Source organism: Poecilia latipinna, unplaced genomic scaffold (genome assembly GCF_001443285.1).
Source record: "Poecilia latipinna isolate Pla-1442-1.1 unplaced genomic scaffold, P_latipinna-1.0 Scaffold731, whole genome shotgun sequence".
Lineage (NCBI taxonomy): Eukaryota > Metazoa > Chordata > Actinopteri > Cyprinodontiformes > Poeciliidae > Poecilia > Poecilia latipinna.
Genome location: NW_015113347.1, coordinates 155773 through 177590, shown reverse-complemented (window position 1 = coordinate 177590; position 21818 = coordinate 155773). Strand labels below are relative to the sequence as shown.

The following is a 21818-nucleotide window of genomic DNA, read 5'->3' as shown; positions in this document are numbered from 1 at the left end:
CACACACACACACACACACACACACATACATACATAACCAAGTGGGGGGCATAGTGTACAGGAACATCTGTGTCGAATATGGACTGGAAGCCCCGAGGTCAAAGTGGGGAACACCCCCAAAGGTGGTGGAGAATGACCGAGCTAAGATCCTGTGGGACTTCCAGATCCAGACAGACAAGATGGTAATGGAGAACCAACCGGACATTGTGGTGGTGGATAAAGAACAGAGGAAAGCCGTTGTGGTGGATGTAGCAATACCAAGTGACATCAGGAAAAAGGAGCACGAGAAACTGGAGAAATACCAGGGCCTCAGAGAGGAACTGGAAAAGACCTGGAAGGTGAAGACCACAGTGGTGCCTGTGGTCATCGGGGCCCTCGGGGCAGTCACCCCCAAACTGGAGCAGTGGCTACAACAGATATCAGGAACAACATCAGACATCTCAGTCCAGAAATGTGCAGTTCGAGGCACAGCCAAGATACTGGAGGAACCCTCAAGCTCCCAGGCCTCTGGTAGAGGACCCAAAAATAAATAAGTATTTCAGTTCTATGCAAAACCTTTGGATGGATGGAGAGCACAGTAAAAATGAATAGTTTTTTAAAATCTTATTCACATTTTCTAATGCTAAATTTGATAAAATGATCTGGAACTCGTAGTTTTATTTTTGACCATGCACTGAGGATCGATCGCTAATTGATGCATTCTGTAGCTTTGTGAATTTCCCCTGGAAATTTCCACTCAGGCTCTGTAAGAGGTGTGGGTTTGCCATCTAGTGGTTGCTCTAACATGATGCGACAAACGTCATCAAATAATGTTCTCTATTTTGTTTTGTTGCATTCCTCTGTTTAAGCTTTTCTTTAGGCTTGGAGTGTTTTCATTTTAATTATCAGCTTCTAACCTTAGCTGGACTGAAGCCAAGAGTGAAAACTTGTGATCAAGAAAGAACAAGTGTTTCCAGTTTATTGTGTCACACCTTAACATAAAAGCACGATGGGTGTATTTGTGACAGTTTGTTTTTGCTTCTTCTGCACATTTAAAGTTTAAATCCATGGTTTTACATGTTAAATTTTATTTCAGTTTTTTGTCTTTTTATCTATAAGGACCGAATGTATTCACAACGTGTTAAATGTGGTTGTTTGGTGACTGGCTCTTATTTCTTGGCTTACCCTGAATCAAAACTCATGCTACCTGAGTTTTTACATGAGGAAGAAATACTGGGGGAACGTGATATCAAGTTTCAGTAATCAGCAAATGGGCATTTGAGTTAGATTGTGATAGATTAGAACAAAATGGGGTTATGCCAAAATGGAGAAATTTGTTCTAAGGAACAATAATCTTTGTTCTGTTCTGTCTTGTTAAACATAGTCAGCTCCTCTTGCCTCCTTTTCCTTAGCTTCGTAAACCAGCTTTTATTGAGCAAGAGTGAATTTCACTCAGAAGCTGGTGTTTTCTTTTGAAATATATATATATATTTTGTCGTAGAGCAGAACGGATTTGTGCTTCCAGTCTTAAATTTGTCTATGCACGCATCGCATCTTAGTTATATTTGACACGAGTTGGCTAAATTAGGAAACGGATTCATATCTGTGTATAAATGTTTGCCTTTATGCTGATTGTTATGGTTTTATTTTTGGAAATATGCGATAACATAGGAAACATTTGATTAAATGATTGGGCTTTTACACTAAAAACCTTTCAAATAACATTTTTACCATGTTGCACAGCCTCAATTTAGGTAATCATAGGGCAGCAGGGGTCTCATAGTGGTCTTAAACGTGAACAGACCTCATTCAGTTTGATTATACATGTTTATATTTCAGTGCAGCCATATTGCCGAGGGAATAATGCTGTTGCAATTTATTGAGCATAATTGGCTCTGAGTATCAAAGTGAGTACCGGGATGCAGGTTTTTCCAGAAAAACAAGCAGAGCGGACTCACTCTACCTGTAATCGGATGTGACATCATCATGTTATGGTGTTAACAGGTAGCTCAAGTCATCTATGAAACTGGTAATTATGTGTCTTACTGCTGTTGTTCTTAGAAACACAGTTTCACAGCTCTCGTGTGGCGAATCCAAATCTAAGCAGTCTGAATCCCTGCTTCCCTGTGTCCCGTGTGACCTTCTCACAGCCCTTCATTTTCACCGCTAGAGGGCAGCAGGGATCTAACTGCAGGCGGCGGCGTGTTATATAAGCTGAGCCGCTGCTGTATAATGAAGTATGCCCATGATAACTCAGCCCTTTTTTACAAGTGGATGTGCTTGTGCACACTCCATTTCCATAAAAAGCTCCAGGATTTGCAGCATAGAAACCAATTTTCCACCTGATTCATTTTCACTTTGGATTTTGCTTGTTTTAATGAAGATGCTCCAACAGCATACGCCCTAAATGTTCACAATCGCTTTATTGGTTTGGCCTGAAACAGGTGAGGGGATAATATCGGAGACATTAGAGGAAGGTGCTTCTTTTTAAGGGTGGGTGGCCACTAACTGGGTTAGCACCGCCTCCTGAAAGCCCACCGGGATTGTAACAGGCTTATGTATTGCTTTGTTATGATGAGAAGAGGAAGACGGGTCTGTGCATGCTTTAATTAAGCAGTTTATTGCAAAATTAACTACAGTCAGAGAGCCACACATGTGCCAGTTAAGATATTTACAGTTTCCTGAATAAATTATCGTCGCAGTGTTCCTCGCCTCCCATCCGGTTGCCTCCGTTTCTCACGTGTGCACAGCCCTCTGACGGCTCTCTGTGATGACGTTCAGGCTAAGATCATCCCCCATGAAATTAGAGTCGGGGAGAAACTCGGGGAAGAAGTCCACAGGGGTCTCCAGGGTAGGAGAGGGTGGGTCAGAAAGCTCGTAGCGTTTGGCCGGTGCTCCACCCCTGAAGCCCCTCCACTCCTTGATCCACTGGTCCCTGGTAGAAGGGTCCATCCGGTCCAGCTGCCTGCCTTGTAGGAGCGGGGAGGGGGCGACAGAGTTCTTCAGCACATGAAACGTGTACCTGAGGGAAAGAGCGCGGTGATGAGAAAGTAGGCCAGTGAAAAACATATAGGCTTTTGATGTAAATCAGAGCGCTCTCTCTAAAAAATCAGCACTTTCAGAGGAAGCAGGGAGGAAGACGACTGAAGCAGCAGCTGATCCTCAACGTTAATATTAACATGACGCGTTTACAAATCTGCAAATGTAGTTGCAGTAAAGGGGAAAAAAAGATCTTTATCACAGTTATTGAGCTGAATAAGTCAAAAAGAAATGCAGAATAATATAATAGGTATGATCTAATTTACATGTTGAAAACATGCTAATAAGCTAATACACAGGTTGCAGCTATGCGGATGCTCCAAGTTTTATATTTGTAAGGCAAAGAGAAAGGAAACTTGGAAAAGTTATATGTCAAGCTATAATCCTTTCTATTTCTTTGCTTTCCATTTGTTGTGCTGACTGACTGATATAGTGAAATATATGAACAATTATATTAAGTTAAAACGCAGTTGGAGATGAATTTTTGACATTCAGCTCACAAAATAATTTTCCTTGTTCAAACTCATGAAAAATATGTGTCCTTTTTATAAAAAGTGGGACAACGCCTTCATAGCATTCGCTACAATTTCAGTCTTCAGCTATTTTGTAACTGAGTCTAAATTTAAGATGACAAATTCTGACATTTTTACTGTGTAATTGTTAATCTCTATAGTATATTATTTAAGGATTGTTCATTTTTTTATTCAGTAAGAACTTTTTATTACATTTTGAAGAAAAAATATAAAAACATTTATATACATTTTAAATTCTTTTTTTTTTCCAAATTTTTATACAATATCAGGCAGTTTCTATTGTCATTTTGTTTAAGGATGAAAGACAGATTTAAAAAAATCATTTAAAAAAAATTTAGTGCCTTATCAGTATACACTTTCAACAGAAAGTGTTGCAAAAATAAATTAGTGCAATAAATCACAGATGCAGAGAGGAGGACTGTACCTGGGCAGCAGAGCCACCACGGTGCAGAGGGTGACGATAAGGTAGAACATGGGGTCGGCCATCTGGTTCTGGAGGATCCAGTAAGGATTGGATGGAGGATTACAGGTAACACAGGTGGCGGTGTAGGCCAGCGTCACAATAAAGTACAGCGCCACACTGCCCAGCATGATGATCCAATGGACCAACGTCTACCACGCAATCAGAAACAAAACGAAAGAATTACACAAACTGGCATTAGCATTGTCTGGTTAGTGCAATTTTTATGTCAATAATTTTATGGAACTTCAGATAGTTAATGAGTTAAAAGTGGTTCTATGAAATGGTTTAGATCAGCCAGAAGGGAAGAAACTATCATATCACGGCAAACAATCCGAACAAACCTAAATCTATTCCAAAAACAATAGTATTGGTTTAAATATCACTTCAGCACTCACCCACGATTTGATTTCGATGCCAAGATGCAGCAGGATAGTAAATAAAGCAGCAGTGTTGAGTGGCGTGCCAAAGGTGAAAAGATCAACGTCTGAATCCTGGTAAGCCTAACGGGAGAATAAAACAAGTTGTCAAATGTTTGGCAGAATGACTAATAGTTGAATTTCTGTGACTTATAATGACAGATGTGTTACATACCAAATATGGAATGAAGAAGCAGACCAGACTTTGGTAGAAAGCATCCAATATGGAAATCCAGAAAGTTAAAAAATTGTATTCCTAAATTTAAAAAATAAAGACACATATTTACATACAGTAGTAAAATCAACAAATGAAAGTCATATTTACTAAAACTGTTACTTTGAATTTATTTTCTTCACTAACCCCTTTTCCCTGACCGGTTCGGTACAGCTCAGGAACCCCTTGCAGCACCTCCACTGAAACATCTTTGTCAAAGATGCCAAACATGATGGGTGGAGTGGAGGTGAAGAACAGGTTGAAGAAGATCATCAGCCAGTAGTCGATCATTGTTGTGGCAGTGAATCCACAGAAGAACTGATACCAGAACAGCAAGTTCACGTAGGCCTGAGGAGCGCATTGAAAGGCACTGTTATTTTACTCTTTATAACAGAATACACAGATTATTCATACAGCAGAGCAACACTCACCACATTCTTGTAGAAGAAATAAATGATCATGTTGGCCAGTCGAGTGTAGCACCAGTGTCCATGGACGAGGACAAGCTTTTTCAGGTGCTTGAACCGTGATATGGCAAAGTCACTCGCCATGACCGCCTGAAAAGACCAAAACACCCAACACACGTGATTCAGTCTGGGAGCAGGACGGATGTAAAGGTCTTTACAAAAATCAGTTCCCACCTGCATGCCCTCCTGACCGGATATCCCAATGCCAACATCAGCTGCTTGGATCATGTTGACATCATTTGCACCGTCACCTGGGAAAAAAGTTTGAAGCATTATTACCTGTGTGGTCACTTTTTAAAAATTTGTCAATTTTTTTTTAATTGACCCTAAAGTTTGTCATTTCGTACTTCTTAGTAAACACAGATCACTCAAGATTAGGTGTTTTATGAGAACACTTAATAAATTAGTGCATCAGGTCAACTCTGCTGGTCTACCAGTTGTGTCTGGTTCCACACACACTTGTGTAAATCCAGAGAGAAAAGTCAAATATAATTGGTTCATTTTGCAATAACTGATGTGTAGAACCAAACAAACCTTAAAATTCAACATGATTAAGAAGCGAATAAAAGGAAGAGGTAGCTGCCATAGGAGAAGATTATAAACAAACAGCATAATTTCTACTTTAACTTACCTACAGCTAGCGTCATGACTTTGAGTTTCTCCCTGACCAGTTTCACCACTGCGCTCTTTTGCAGGGGCGTCACTCTGCAGCACAGAACCGAGCGGCAGTGTTTTGTCAGTTCTACGAACCGCTCCTGCAGGTCAGGCGACTTAGCCATATCTAGAGTGTCTCCATCAATCACCAGAGAAATGTTCTGGGTGGTGCCAGCGTTGCGAGGGTCGTCTCTGTACCTCCTCACCTCCTCCAGAGTGCAGTCCAGGATGGCCGTGCACGTAACCTGGAAAAAAAACAGAAGCTTCTAATGACTTGATATTTAGCTAAAGATGCTTTTTTTTTTTTTACAATAATAATAATAATAAAAAGGATATGTTTGGCTAATGAACCAAGTGATGTTTTTCAAAAATGCCCAGAAAATAAATAGAGATGACACAGTAGAAATCTGCTCTTTAACAGGACACAGATTACTGTACGTGCTGAGTCAGGCTCTGGTCCCATTAGATTCATCATTATTGTGTCTAAATAGCTCCAGACGTAGCCAAAAGAAGGTTGTCATGATGACTGCTCCATTTTTTAGTTTTTCTAAAAACAGATTACAGTTCTCGGTTCATTAGTGTTGGTGGGAAGGTGGATGTGGGAGGTCGTCTCTCCAGTGGTCACTGAGTTATGGTTGTAAAAAAAAAAAAAAAAAAAAGTTCATTAAAGTGTATTTCCTAAGAGGGTTGAATATTAGACTGGTAATTAGATACGAATTAGATACGAATGGTGTTGAGGGGTATCCCACTCCATTCGTCATCAGTCACTGGTGCCGCCGAGGGACACACAGCAGCCCCACTTATTTCAGAGAGATCCACGTGTATCCCTTAGAGCTGCCAAGTGATTTTTTATCCATCCAGGGCCAGAAGGAGAAGACATGGTCAAGTCATTATGAAAGGCTTGTTCCTGCGCAACCACATTTTAATGACCTGAGTGAGGTAGGCCCCCCACACAGTACACCTTATCACGCTCTAATGGAAAGTTAGGGTGTAAATTTTAGTTTAAATGTAGAAGGGGTCAAATGAATGGAGACGTTTAAGTCGGAGGCAGGAAACTTCTTCAGTTTGCACCTCGGAAAATCCTCTTAAGAAACTTATTACAAACAAGATATATGTGGATATGAATACATACAAAAGTGTTAGACGTTTTTAAATATTTTTATCTTTTTGATTACTGAAACTATTTGAAAAAGTTACTGTGTTGATCAAATATTTTATTATACTGCTGGAATTCATCTTTACATGTCGTATGACTTCATTCATTACGACATTATGTGAGCATAAGATATAATGTGACACATAATTGTGAGTCACTTTTTTAGACAGTCACCATTAAATGTGATAAAAAATAGGCAACAAGTTTCACATCTTGTTTTACTTTTTGACCATTCATACACTAACATAGAGTTAGCCTTGTGGAAATAAATGTTGAAATATTCTTGTCTCAAATCTGCAAAGCTTCTTGATACAAAACGGGATCTAATTCTACCTGGCATGAGAAATGCTTGTTGAGAGGTTTCGTCTGTGCATGATTGAATTTGTTGGGCATAATTGGGAAAAGTCCACACCTAATTAAGGTCCTGAAGTCAATTTTCTATGCATTAATGTGGGAGGCGAGAGGCAGCCGAGGCTGGAGTCCCGCTCCGCTCTCACAGCAGCTGCACTCAACAGTAGCGCAACACAAGCAGCAGGAAATGACATTGTGGAGGTTTTCTTTAGAGGAAATGTTAAACCTGAAATGCAAATTGATGTGTAATAAAAAATATGAACAGAGCTCCCCTTTGTCAATATGAGACAAACACTTTAAATGAAAAACAATATGATTGTATTAGGAACAGAAACACATCGTACCAGACTAATAAGTCTGGGTTTGAGGTATTGTGACTCTGCACTCAGGGAGCTCCTCAGTCAGGGGATGGCAAACAATCATCAGAGTTACCCGTCAGTCACGTCTGACTGTTTCATCGTTTACATGTATATCCAGGCAGTAGGGGTTATGATCCCTCTGTGTTGCAAACAGTGTGAGAAATATAAGAAAATATCTCCACATTTCTTATTTACTGGTCCATAAAAGCCCTGAATATGTTTGACCTTTTATTCACAACTTAAAACACACAAACCGATAAAATCTCCTACTGTCCTACAGCGAATGCAGATTTGGGCAAAAAGAAAACAAAATCGCAATATAAACTTTTATTTATTAATTAACAGGGATGGACCAAGAAATCATCTTGTAAACAAATTATAGGATTTTCAATTTGACCAACCAGCTGAAAACTCTTTTTCAAGGAATAAACCATGAGTAAGACAACACTCTTCAGTGTGGAAACTGGTCCAGAGGAAAGACAGAGGTTCTCAGCATCATATAGTATCTATCTATCTATCTATCTATCTATCTATCTATCTATCTATCTATCTATCTATCTATCTATCTATGATTCAACTGTCATCAAAAGGCTGTGTTAAGTATTTTTATACCTTTACGATAAAGTTATGACTTTTTTTATATATAAATAACGGTGCCACGCTGAAACAAGCGTCACTCAGTGAAGCAGCCTGCTGCCTCCTCACCTTGTTTTTGCAGCTCATGTTAATCACCAGGTCTTCCTCCTCCAGTAGCCTGCAGGCATAGCCGATGTTGACAGCCGTCTCTGGCTTGTCACCTGTCAGCACCCACACATGGATCCCTGCCTCCCGCAGAGCCACAATGGTGTCTGGGACTTTCTCCTGCAGACGGTCCTCAATGCCAGTTGCCCCTGTAGGAGGACAAATATCCCGAGACAGGCATCATTCGCACAATGATCTCGTCACGAGGACGTGCCTCTCTAGTGCTGGGAATGGTGGGGTTGATGGGTGTTACCTAGCAGGGTGAGGTTGGTCTCCAGCTGCACAGCGGTTTGCGTGATGAGCTCCTCTCTGCACTCCATAGCAGCCTGCGCCCTTTTCCTCTCACCTAGCCAGCTTTGACACGTGCTCTCACTCACAACCTGTCACAGATGAAGAGAAATTATAAAAACAAGTTCCTGTACTGTAGGCTAAATGATAAATGGTGTGAATTTCTAAGGATTTCATACTTTTTTTGTGATGCAGAGTGTGCGGAGGCCCTCCTTTGCATAGCAGTCGAGGTGGTATTGGGTGTCAGCTGCTATATTTTTCTCAGTTCCACTGAAGTTTTCTAGAAGCAGAATCGGAAATGTTTACTTACAATAAGCTCAATTTATTAAGTATGAACGAAATGCATCTAGAAATTTCCTTTCATTTTTTGACCAGCATGTACCTGCATAAGGTGTTCCAAGTAGCTCCATAATGGAGTAGTCTGCACCTTTAGTGTACAGCACGTAGTCTTTGGTGACTGGGTGTCTCACCAAAACAGACATCCTCTTTCTGTTGGAGTCAAATGTCAAGGTGTCCAGCACCTCAAACACCAGGTCCTCCCCAGATGGGAGCCTCACAGTCACACTGTCAGGGGTCCGTGCCAGCAGGATGAAGCCATATGCTCTGGCTGCGTACACCAAGGCGGCCTCATCGGGGCTCTCCGCCTCGTAGCACAGTTCCTCTGCCTCTACTATAGTGCTGCCATTTTGAGACGGAGCGTGGAGAGAACAAGTCCGGAGTCTGTTTGCGTCTGCTTCGTCCTCCGTCTTTGCAGAGTCTATGACTGGATCTTCTGAGAGAGTGCGGTTTCTCTTGTTGCTCTGGAAGAAAGCCCCGGCTTTTTTCACCAAACTGGAGAAGGTCTCCAAAGGGTTGCGCGTCTGGCTGGATTGTGGAGACGTGCACTCCTGAGTCAATGTGACAGCATAGCAAAAAGTTACAATGCTATAGTAAGAGACACATTTTATTATGAGCCAAACAAATGAAGCACATTTATAAAAATAAAAAAAATAAAATATATATATATATATATATATATATATATATATATATATATATATGTATATTTCCAGTTTAGGGGTTGAAAAACTCACTGCCTTTCTAATGTACTTTAACGTTTGTATTTTATTGCTGACACAAAATAACACATATGATTTTCAAAACTGTTTCCAAATTAAAAACAATAAACATAAAAAGCAGGGTTTGCATTTGTATCCAATCTCTGACAGTCAAGACACAGTAGAACCACCTTTCATAACAGTCACCCCTGTAAATCATTTGGCGATCCCTCTGCCAGAATTCATATTTAATTTTTACCCAATCTTATCTTGTAAATAGCTCACGCTGACTCAGAATGGATGAAGAATGTCTGTGAACATTTCAGGGTTTGACAGAAACCTGAGTTTTGTTCTCATCCAAACAGAGCAACCCCCTCCTCGTTGTTGCTCTCTCCCCTATGGCTGGTGGTAAAGTGGAAATAGCTCTTATATGGCTTTTCTCCTAGAATGGCTTTCTCTTTGCCACTCTTCTATAAGAGGCATATTTGTGGAGTGCACCTCTAGTGCTTGTCATGTTAGAAGATTGTTTGACCTGAGTAATGGATTTCCTCCGCAGCGATAGTGGATTAAGCAGTGCTCAGAGATATATTCAAATGTTCAGATATAATTTTATAACTAGCATCTCTACAGCATTATTCCTGACCTGTCTGCTGTTTTACTTGAGCTCCATGATACTGTTTGTTCACTAATTTTCTCTAATTAACCCCTGATATCTTTATTGCCTGCTATATTTGCATCAAGATTACATTATACAACAGTGGACTTTATTTATTATTTTGTTGACTTTTGAGGGAAATTAGCTTCACTGGACATAATTTAGGGGAATCAGCGATAAGTGAACTGCATATAAATGCATAACACATTGTAAAAAAAAAAAAAAATTAAAAATTAAAATCCATGTAATTCACTATTTTCTCTGCACCTTCACTTTTTTGCTCCATCACATAAATAATCAATAAAATACATTTAAGTCTGTGGTTGTAATATGACACAATGTGGGAAGGTTTAAGAGCCATTACAGCTTTTCTCAGTCACTTTCGTGCATTTCTGGAACCATCCTTGGCATTTGCGAATACCAAGCGAATGCAGAATCCCTCACTATCTTAAAATCCTTCGTTCGTCTCTGAAAAGTAAATATTTGTGTCAATGAACATCTCGGGTCCATCAGAATTTCAAGTCCTCATTTCATTGTTTGTGGATAAGACAGTCAAACTGTTTAGTCGTGTTGCTAATATGACAGTGTCAGTTTATGGATGATCTGCTGTAAATTAATGCTAAAACTTAGCATGACAAATATTGTAATTTGTATTTGTGGGATATTTCTTAATGCCAAGATTCATATTTAGATCTTTACTGTTAGTATTGTAATTAGATGATGACCATGTCACTGTGAAGGAAAAGACAGCAACGCAGAGATCCAAGAAAAACAATAAACAAAAGTAGAAATGGGAACATAGGACAATATGTGCGCATATATGCTTGACATAATATGACAATATTTTGAATGTTAAGACTTATATGATGAACTTATGTTTAAATGTTGTGATGGTCGAGACAATTCAACAAAGATAATACATTTAAATCAACATGACAAAAGCAACTGAAATTGTAGTAAAAAGCAGAGCATTGTACATAATCACTTGCTTCACAGAAATTTTAAACAGCTTTTTTGATGTGCAGAAGTGACAGAATGACCTGAATAGGTAGTTTTAAGAATTAAAAATTTACTCTGAGAAATGAACCAAAGTGACTGAGAAAACCGTTTTGCTTTTGCAAAGGGCTGTTACTTCTGCTTTCTGTACGACATGGGAAGACGGCACAGTCGAATTGCCAGTTTTCAGTTTTTTTCTCGAAATTGCAGGACACGTATTGTTTAAAACAGAGATAAATTTGTGGTTTTGCAGGCCAGTTGCAGTAAACTCACCCTCTGCCTGTGAGCATTTTCCGCTGAAACAACAACGGTGTTGCAAATGGCAAGAGCCAGGAAGAAGTCCAGGTGAGGATCAAAACTTCTGTTGCCGTCTCTGCGGCCTCCGCTGCTCTCTGCTCTGCTAATCTGCTGAAGCAGCTTCTGGTCTGGAATCACCTCAGTTTCCTGGAGGAGCAAAAGTTAATCAGTTTGCTAATTAAATACTGCCTGGGTGCTGATAAACCATGTCTCAGTTACATTAAGTTCTCCCAAAGCTGACGTAATAGACTCGGAGAAAGTTTTTCTCATTGAAACTTTCCACTCAGTCGTGTTTGACCATGGATAAGGCAGGTTTAAAAGGCTGAGGAGGCTGAGAAGAGGAAAGCAGCATTATTATATTTTTATTCATAGAGGCATTCTACCCTGCTGGAGACGCAGCGTGAGGAGGAGTAAAAATGGGATCCATGCTGCGTTTTTCTGTCTCTGTATCTCCTCCCCTTTGCTCTGTAGACAAAAATAGGTACAGAGAAACTATACTGTATGTCTAAACAGCAATGACTAATCTATAGTGCACATTTACTGTTGATGTAACATTGGTAGTCTGCGCCAAATGGTACTCAGTGTGACCATATGTCCTGTCACAGACACAGGGGCAAAGCTGAGCAATCGCTGACACCGAGAAGCTTGACCATCTGCGGCAGGGACAGGGACCACGAGGCCCTTGACTCAGGGATGAGTCAGATTTGGGTAAACAGATTGACACTATGAGGTTTTGTTTGGCCATATTTATATGCTGTAAAAGTTTGATATATACTCTTGCTGATTAAAAATGTGTGAATTTTAAATCCTAAAAATGCGCAAACGAGGTTGAAAAGTTGATCAGATGTCGTAGCCCAGTGTGAAGATGGATGTAATGTCGTGTCTTTGTGCTCCCCGGTCATTCGTCCTGTAATTTCAGAATGAGCGTGTGGTCTTCATACCAGTGGACTGCTGAAGGCCGCATCGCTGTGTGCATTCGCTGCCACCTTGCTTTTGCGCCTTCTGCCATGCCGTTGTGCGTCTGGCGGGCTGATGTCCTCAGCTTCCAAGGACCACCTGGTTCGTGGGAGTTGTTGATGCTGATTGAAGATAACCTCCTCCTCAGACTCAGGCTCATCAATGACATCAAGGCGGATGGCTGGGAGGCAGCAGAGATTTTGTCAAATTAGCCTTGAACTGTCATAACAGAGACATAAAACGTATATACATACACACATATATATAGTTCTGTGCCTTCCCCTCCGCGCCTTTCCAACTCAGCTCCATCAGACTAGCGGCAGCAGCAATGAGCTAACACCTGATAGAACTGCACATCTGCTGAGCTTATTTTACAAGCTACTTCTCACTCCAACACTCTTAAGAATGACTGTAAATGGCATAACGGAGGAGTATTGTTGAGGTGATGTGGGAAAGGCAGAGTGTCAGAAACAGTAGGAGCATCTTGAAGAGACAGAGGCCAAACTCAAGGTGAAATTACAAAGTTTATTTTTTTAACCCTTTGACTGTCATGAAGACACCCATTGGATAACACGTAAGCATTTTGAGCATAACAGTTAAGGGGTTAGGTTAAGTTTGATGTAAACAACATTTTCTAACAACTGGAGGTAACAGAGCTACTGAATTGTGCTATAAAATAGTAATATCTGCCTGGAAAATAACATTTTGATGTGCTTTGCGAAATTCTTTGCTGAAATTTTCCTTCATCATGCGACCATTTAGAACTCTCATAAACTTTAAAATTATCCTCCAGAAGAATTGTCCATAAAAAGCTGAGCAAGGAGCATCATCTTGGTTTCTTAAATGTCTCCTTACCGTTTTCTTTGTGCGGATACTCGGTTCCCATGACGGAGCATCGTCGGAACACCATCTTGTTCTCAGTGAGGGTGCCCGTCTTGTCTGAGAAGACGTATTCAATCTGCCCGAGGTCCTCCGTGATGTTCAGAGCCCTGCACTGGACCCGACTGTCCGTCTCCTCGTCGTACAGATCGATGTCATTAGTAATGAAGAAGATCTGACCCACTTTTACCAATTCGATGGACACGTAGAGGGAAATGGGAATCAGGATCTGGGAGGAACGATGAGTGGAAAATAATGCAGAGAGAACAAAGGGGAAAAAAACAAACAAAGTGGACAAGAACAAAAGAGTTAGCTTAATGAGTTTAAGCTGAGTTGGAACAACATGTTTGAGTGATGACTGTCTGACACCTGAAGAAGGATGATCATCGTGAAGAACATGTAGAAACTCTCGAGACTGGGAACGTCCAGGTGACCGTTGCTGTCAGGAACCAGGAAAGAGGGCACACCTGGCAGTGACTCCAACCACAGGTAGTGACCTGTATGGATGAAGACAGCTCCAATGACTTGCTCTCATCATCAAACAGACAGGAAACCTGGACTCCTCATCACATCCCTCCTGCTTTCTCTCTCTTTGTGAAGGATGAGTTTAGGCGTACGATCAAATTGAGCATGGTTTAATTCAAGAAGCTAACGTCACACAGTGACTTTGCATTTAAGTGATGTGATTTATTACCAAAGGCTCCGATGAGGCACATGGCGAAGAGGAGAATGAGGCAGAAGAAGACGTCTACGTTTAGCTTCTGCTCCAGTTTGCTTCGCTTGTATCTCGACCCGTTGTTGTTGAGCATGGCCTTGGTTTCATGGCCTTGAAAATTTCAGAAGAAGGCAATTATTCAAACACTGATGAAAGTCCTCATCATATCTTCAGGCTGATATTAGCAGAGAGGTAAAAATAAGCAAGCCATTTAGATAAATAAAAAATAAGGAAACAGTTTCCATAAAAAGAAACAATGCATTAACAGCTTTCATTACATATATTGTCCTGATACTTTTGCCTTTCTGTTTAGGATTTGAATTAAAATATTTACATAATTTTGTATTTGTTTTGGTAATTTTGGCTTCGTCCTTGCATTAGCAGCAAGCATCAAACTTACATCGGCACATTTAGCAAAGCTTAACACACGGATTAAATAAGCTGAATCTCAGTGAAGTCAAGGTACAAAACCAAACATGCATCATTTGTCCTGTTGAAAAGTTGAAGGCCAAGGCAATCAGCAAGTTGCGAAATTACCTGCATACACCACAAAGCCAACAGCGTGATTCGTGTTTCTCACTGTGCAGCCTCGCAGCAGCAAACTCTCAATGCTGGCGCCCACCTTGTCTTTATCAGGTTTCTCTCTGCAGCGAGGGAAAGTGACAATCGTTTTTACTGTCAGACCTTGTTAGATATTCATTATTGCTGACATATTCCCCATTAGAGCTCCCCTGCTTTATGTCTGTAAATGAACAGCCTGAGCTGACCGCCTGTAGGAGCTGTGGTGCCCGGGAAAATCGATTATGGTCTATTACCGCCCCAATGATGTGTCGGCTATTATTGAGAAGTCCAGTGAGTGGGTCGGAATTAGTTTTCATGCTTCTTGGTAAGGCTTCTTTTTTTTTAAAAAATCTACTCCAAATGTGCATTTTAATACTCACACGAAACACTTAAAATGATTCAGATTGCTGTTGGGCCTTTCACACACCACAGTCGAATTGAAGCTCTCCGGTTCAAATCCAAGATTCTGGAGAATAAAACACAATACAACCTCATTTCAGTACGAATATGTACCTTTTATTTTCAGCTTCACCTAAACTTGAACAACAACAACAACAACACAATTATATCTGAATCCTTCTGCCTGCAATTAAAATGTAAGCTCGAATGTATGTGGACTGACATGTATGTTTTTTGACGTTTGTTTCCCTCTTTGACATTTAGCAAGAGAAGCAGGAACCGTAATTAATGTCAGAACGAGTCAGCAATATTTCTCACCGCTGCCCAAAGTCCAGAAACAACTATCCTCTGCTTCAGGTTGGTTTCCCCGTCCAGATTGGCCGTCTCTATGTGGCAAACCCCGTTAGGGTCGGACGAATAGAGGAGGAGCAGGTCTGCAGGGACGATCTCATTGGAAACTACCTGCACAAAATCTCCCACTCGCACGTCCTTCCAGCGTCTCTCCACATATTGCTTCTCCCTCCTATAGTCAGAGAAGTCACAGTCATGTTTAATAAATTAGGACATATGTCCTGATGGCTCTTGTTTGTCAAATTAAAAGTGCCTTTTGAAAAGAAATAACCTTCAGGCAAAAATAACCTTTAAAAACCCACATTTTGGTTTCTAAAAATTGTTTTCGTATTGGACTAATGTGATATTCTTCATGTTTTCAATAACTATAAGCGAAAAAAATCATCATAATTAATGGAAATAAAGGCTGTTATTTAGTTAATCTTTCTCTTGTGTTTCAGTTAGTAGCAAACTTCCTGAAATGAATGGACTTTTCAAGAATATACTAATTTATTGAATGGGTCTGTAACCATCAAACCCCAGATTGGCTTTCTTGCACTGTGCCTCACAAGACGTCATCAAAGTTTATTGAAATTTTATGGGAAAGCCCAACATAGATGGTGCAAATTGTGAAGTGGAATGAAAGCGTCACGTGGTTTTCAACGTCTTTTACAAATTAAAAAAGTGAAAAACACGACTGAGTTCATGCCATTTGAATGAAAACTTTTTACAACGTAGCGTTGCTGCAATTACGGACACAGATTTTTTGCAGCACATCCGGCTCCAGTACATTTTGCATTTGCTCAAACTAAGTCCGACTGACTGGGTTTATATGAAGATGTGTCTTGCCACAGGTTCTCAATTTCATTTCTGTCTGTACTTTGACCAGGCCATTTAAACACGAGTGTGCTTTCATACTCATCAAGACTTTCAAGTATTTTAAAATCTGTTCTCTGAGCAAAGCCAAGCCAGTATAGAGACTTTAATACTGGGTCACAAAGGTCTATTTTCCTAGTTTTAGTGAGAGTGCATGGATGTTTTTTCTCAATATTTCATAAGGATATTAGTCCTATCTTAGAAATGTCCTTCAGGCGATAGAAGGCTGACTTCGTAACCGTCTTTATGTGTCTCTGAAGGTCCTGGTATTAATCTCTCATTACAGCCAGAAATTGGTCTTGTTCAGTAATTTCCAGCTGTAATAACTAAAGCTGCTTATACCATGATCGTTATTGTCCAGATATAATAGCTTCAGTTTTGTTTCTATTCAGCTGGAGGAAGTAAAGTCTTATCCACGCACTGATTTGTGCATCTGCTTTAAATGGGTTCATACTCACCTGGTGACATTGTTATTACTTGCACAGTGATGGTGACTAATCATAATAAGATGATTTAGCAAAATCATGTAGATATTAAATAATCATAAGAAAGTTCAATGGTACTACTGGTACAGTCAGAAACATGAAGGACTGTATAGTTTGTTCAAATTATTTTCTAATCTGATTTGCTTAATGCAATGAAACGAAGCAACATTAACCCCTATGTAAAGAGGAAATGGTAATTTTGGATCCTCCAATAAATCTGCTGTGTGTTTGAAGGAGAGAACAGAAAGAAAAGACGTTTCGTGAATGAACTTTTCTGAACTTTGTGATGTGAAACAGTTTCAAGATTTCAAGGAGTGTTTTGCATTATGGTTAAAAACCAGCATATCAAGCTGACTGAGCACCGGCAGCAGAACGTTGAAAGTATGTTGCCCTGCATGTAGAACCTGATGGGTTAGTTACCACTCAACACCACGCCTCAGTCCCAACAAAGCCAGGAGGGGAGCCTGCTGTATTTTTAGGATGTCGCATTCGTCACCTTGCATACGTTACTGTACTTTCAAAAATGTCTTTTGTGCGTCAGACAATCTGAGTTTAGATGTGAATTGCATGCGCTCCCACTTTGTTTTTTACTGTTTTGCAAATGTCTGGAGTTCTTTCTAATGCGCTTTTCATATATCTTTTTTATGGAAAAAAAAAAAAGATTTTTTTTTTCAACACTCTTAACTCCATCCTAACATGCAGGCAGGTCAAAAAGCTACTAAACTCAAGAGTTTCAACAATGTTATGGTTAGTCATAGCAGGAAACTGAGCAAAGAACAAATTTTAAATGGTAGCAGGAGAATATCAACAGAAGCCAACACAATTATTTCTTTACCTTTTTCTCTTTATCTCAGCACACATAACCCAATATACTGTCAGGACTGGGATGAATATTAATAAAAAATAAGCCTAAACCATACAAATTTTTAGACAGACATTCATAAACCACAAGAAAAGATCATCCTCATCAAGGAGACTAGAAAAAGTATATGTATATGTATGTGGAAGTAAAATATTAGGAAGTTAGGGTTAGCTTTGATTTTACTAAGATTATTATTATTATATTGAGCGACATTTTAAAACATTAATACAAGAGGAATTTCTTTGAGTTCAAATCCATGGTCACTGTATTTTGGATGAAGGAGGCCAACAGGGAAAGTGGAAGTTTTCACTTACTCCAATCATAAAAATCCAACATGGCTGCCATGTCTTCCACACAAAGTGTTAGTTGTGGCGATAAACTGTTTGTATCACATAAAATCTTTTCACAATCTCTTTCACAGATTCTTTGGTGTTTAAATAAATAAAATTAGTGCTGAGGTTATATTTCAAATGCCATCAAATCCTGCACAGATCTGTTGTTATCTATGATGACACGCTTTCTAAAACTTACAAACAGTGATTAAGACATAATGAAAGAAAATAAATAAAAGGTGAGGTAATTGTTGGTTTATTACATCACCATTTTGACATTCAGAAATGACATCAAAAACATATTGTTTTTCTTTTCTGATATTGTGCTGCTCTAAATAAAATACAAAAGATAATTTGCAGTTAGCTTGTGGAGCTAACATAATTAGCTCATCAGAGCGCACAGCAGATAACAGGTCCCACTGGTTTTCCAACTGGAACACAGTTAAGTAGGTTTGATGTTGTTTCCAGACCACTAGAAGTATGTTGTGTTTGAAGCAAAATCATTTTTGCTTCAACAAGTCATCTTTTCAACTGTGGCTTGCAGTTAATCAGTTATTCTGTTTACCCCGTGAATAATTTAAACCACGATTTATTTTAAGTAGCACTAAAGGTAATCCAAGTACCAGAGTTAGAGAATAATGAATCACGTTTCATATGAATAACTCAGCATTTTGGGACATTGTGCTTGTCGGCTTACTTAAGAAACAAAAAACATCAAGGCTGCTTCATGATCTGAATACAAAGTCTGAAGCCTTGGCCTGAGGTTAAATTAGCTTAACTCCACACAGACTGCAGACAAGACAACATCTGGGTGAGTCAGCAGATGACACTGGGATGATTTTGTGTAAAGCAAAAAAAAAAAAAAAACATTTTAAGAAATGTTTCTCTGCAAAGTGAGTTAATATATCAAAACAGTGAAAGTTTCAGAATGAACTTTAACTTGAGAAATGATTTTAAAACTAAAGAAATTTTTGTATCTGGTTTCTTTGGGGTAAACTAGATGTTACTTTCAGTCTATGTGCAAATGTACTCTTTCAAACAACATTGAGTACAACAAAATGCTTGTAAGGTGGAGGTGGTGATTGGTTATAAAGGTCCTCTATATGTAGGCAGTGCACAAAAAACAATAGCATTTAGCAGCTCTATTAAGAGCTGCCGTGCCTAAGCACCATTTGACTGATAAGGGTTTCAGATGGGAAAAAATAGTATTTGATGGTCCATAGGATAAGACGTTTGATGCTTCACCTAAAACTACTCAAACAACAACGAGAAAAAACGACTTGATGGGAAACAGATGGGAATTGGGGCCAAATTTCTATCGTTTGACTGTATTCCACGTGAGGATCTACAGTCAAAGATGACTAGGCTAAACGAATGACTTCTAGTCTAGTTTCTATATGAAAAGATGTGAAAATTCTGAGTTGCTTCAGGAAACATCCTGAGTTGCTTCAGGAAACATATATATATATATATATATATATATATATATATATATATATATATATATATATATATATATATATACACAGCTCTTTACAACTCTTTACAATCCAGCGATGAAAGTTTAGGAGTTCCAGTAAGCTCAAAGTAACGTAGAGGATCTGATCAAGCTAATTATTTGATTGCATGAGTGTCAGAATCAACTCTGTATGAAATCTGCAGTCTTTTCTGCATGAACTGGATAAAATCTGCTGTGTTTTCTCTCGTCTAAAGCTTTTCAAGCTATTTGTTAGCTTGAAAAGCTAACAATTAGCTTTTCAATTGCTAATTGAAAAGCAATTTCAATTTCAATTGAAATTTCAATTGGACAACATCTGGGTGAGTCCACCAAAAATTGGTGGTAATTTTTGATACCACCAAAAATTGTGGTATCAATTTTTCTTGATTTTCTTGATTTTTATTTCACCCCAGATGGTGACACATTTATAAGGAAAATGTATGTGTGGGAATTTCCATGCAGATATGTTGAAATTAGATTTTAGAGCCAGTGAGAATCCTGTAGCCACACTTCTTAGGACCATACTTTATCTTCCATGATGTGAGTGTTTATTTGTAGACCATCTCCAGAATTTTGTCGTGGATTTCCCCACTGAAAACATCTTAGGAGGGCTGTTCGCTTGTGACCAACACAATCATAATGACTTGAAACAAATGCTAGCACAACAGTGAGATGTCAACAATGTTGCAAGAAAAAATATCAACCGAACCAAATTTTCTCTTCTTGCACCGTCTAGTTCATAGCATTAAAAAAGGGTGTGAGAATGTCAACCATCCTTTGTGAATCTCTCCTTTTCACCAGCCATTCAAAAATAGAAAACAGCTAACCTTACTGTCTCTGCTTACGTAACACTCAGATGAGGATTTCATCAAACATGCTCTCTGTGATGGCGCGAAACGTTGTATAATCTCCCACGCATTCTCTATTTTTAAGTCGAAAATTCCCAAAGGTGTGCTGAGACACAGAGGCGATGAAATTCACAGATGCAGACATACAGGGAATCAGAAACAGATGTGCTGATGTGGTTTACACCTGCCACATCATGCATGAGCGTTCAGAACACGAGAACGTACCTGCTGTAGACAAAACACGGCGTGTTGTTGACCTTCCTGTCCGACTGGTACCTCCTGAAGTCCTCCCAGCCGTCCTTCAGGGCCGTCAGCAACATGATGACACAGATGGGGATCAGGGCCACCTCAGGCTGGAACGCGTTCACCACGGGGATGAAGTTCAGGATGGCTAAGCCCACAAAGTAGAGGTTCGCCAAGCGGTGAAACTGCTCATAAAGGTTCATGGGAAGGAACAGCAGCAGCGAGTACTTTGTGGTTTTGATGGCGTTAGAAAGGAAGAAGCGATTGGGTTGCTTCCCCTTCTCCAGTCCCTCATAGGGCAGATTGGACACCAAGCTGCGGAGTTCCCTCTCCCGCGCCCTCTGACCTTGCAGAGCATCCCTCACCAGGGCCAGAGGGCTCCTCCACGTCATGATTGGACCGTCGCTTTTGTTTCCTTTCCTCACCAAAGTTCCATTTCCACAGACGTTGAAGGGCTTTCACCTCAGAGCCATCGTCTCCCTCGGTGGTTCGCTGTCAGTGAGTGAGGCCTGAGTTGAAACAAGTGACAACATACCTTTCCTGGGACCGCCCCCTTCACAGTGACAGGTGTGTTTGCATTCCTTACTCTGGAGAGGCAAGATGAATGAACTGAGAAAAAAAAAATGTGCTGAAGAGACTCAGCTGATTTTCACCAAAATTCTTTACATTGTAGAAAGTTGAGTCAGTGCTTCACCTACGTGTTTTCTTCAGCATAACGGTGACTATTAAATATAATTAAATAAGTAAATAAATAATCCATGAAACATTAAACAATTAAAACTGATGCTTTGGCAGAAAAATCCATCTGATCAAGGAGAATTTCCCCAAAATGATCTGCTAGATCAGGAAACCAAAACTGCTGAACATCAGGAGAATTGAGTTGACAAGTTTAACAGTGAGAAAACAGCTCAAGGTTTGCATAAAGATCTCTGTTACAGATAGTGGAAAAACACGGGTTTCACAGTGCATTGCAAAAATATTCACATTTTGCCATATTACAATCACAAACCGGAACATATTTTATGGAGATTCTAGGAAAACTAACAAACACAGCAAACAGATCAGAGATCCAGTTTAAAGTTGGGTTCAATCCAATTGAGAATTTGTTGTAAAATGCTTTTTATTCTTAAATCTAACTGAGTTTAAACCATCTTGCCAAGAAGAGTGAGGAAAAACTAACTGTAGTTT

General features: G+C 39.7%; 2 protein-coding genes across 2 annotated transcripts in view; one reads left to right on the top strand and one right to left on the bottom strand.

Moving 5' to 3' along the window:
- The window catches only part of fbxl3l (F-box and leucine-rich repeat protein 3, like), an 8271-nt gene extending 7500 nt beyond the window's left edge, over positions 1–771 (top strand). Inside the window, exon 4 of the mRNA XM_015045560.1 lies at positions 741–771. Within this exon, the coding sequence (XP_014901046.1) occupies positions 741–771 (31 nt within the window). The remainder of the gene's footprint in view (positions 1–740) is intronic.
- A 1608-nt stretch (positions 772–2379) lies between these two features.
- On the bottom strand, positions 2380–21272 carry atp10b (ATPase phospholipid transporting 10B). The gene is made up of 21 exons (XM_015045542.1): positions 20613–21272; positions 15475–15679; positions 15138–15223; positions 14734–14840; positions 14176–14307; positions 13851–13978; positions 13458–13710; positions 12587–12783; positions 11622–11792; positions 9043–9547; positions 8840–8940; positions 8626–8752; positions 8337–8521; positions 5743–6010; positions 5286–5362; positions 5076–5201; positions 4792–4992; positions 4606–4686; positions 4410–4514; positions 3976–4163; positions 2380–3001 (listed from the first exon to the last, which is right to left on the bottom strand). The coding sequence occupies exons 1-21, from the start codon at positions 21020–21022 to the stop codon at positions 2716–2718; spliced, it is 3939 nt and encodes a 1312-aa protein (XP_014901028.1). The 5' UTR covers positions 21023–21272; the 3' UTR covers positions 2380–2715.
- Positions 21273–21818: the final 546 nt, after the last annotated feature.

Coding starts and splice junctions, on each gene's coding strand:
- atp10b (XM_015045542.1), bottom strand. CDS start 21,022: ATGACGTGGAGGAGCCCTCTGGCCCTGGTGAGGGATGCTCTGCAAGGT. Junction 4,993..5,075: donor ATTTCTTCTACAAGAATGTG/GTGAGTGTTGCT, acceptor TGCGCTCCTCAG/GCCTACGTGAACTTGCTGTT. Junction 4,687..4,791: donor GAACCGGTCAGGGAAAAGGG/GTTAGTGAAGAA, acceptor TTTTAAATTTAG/GAATACAATTTTTTAACTTT.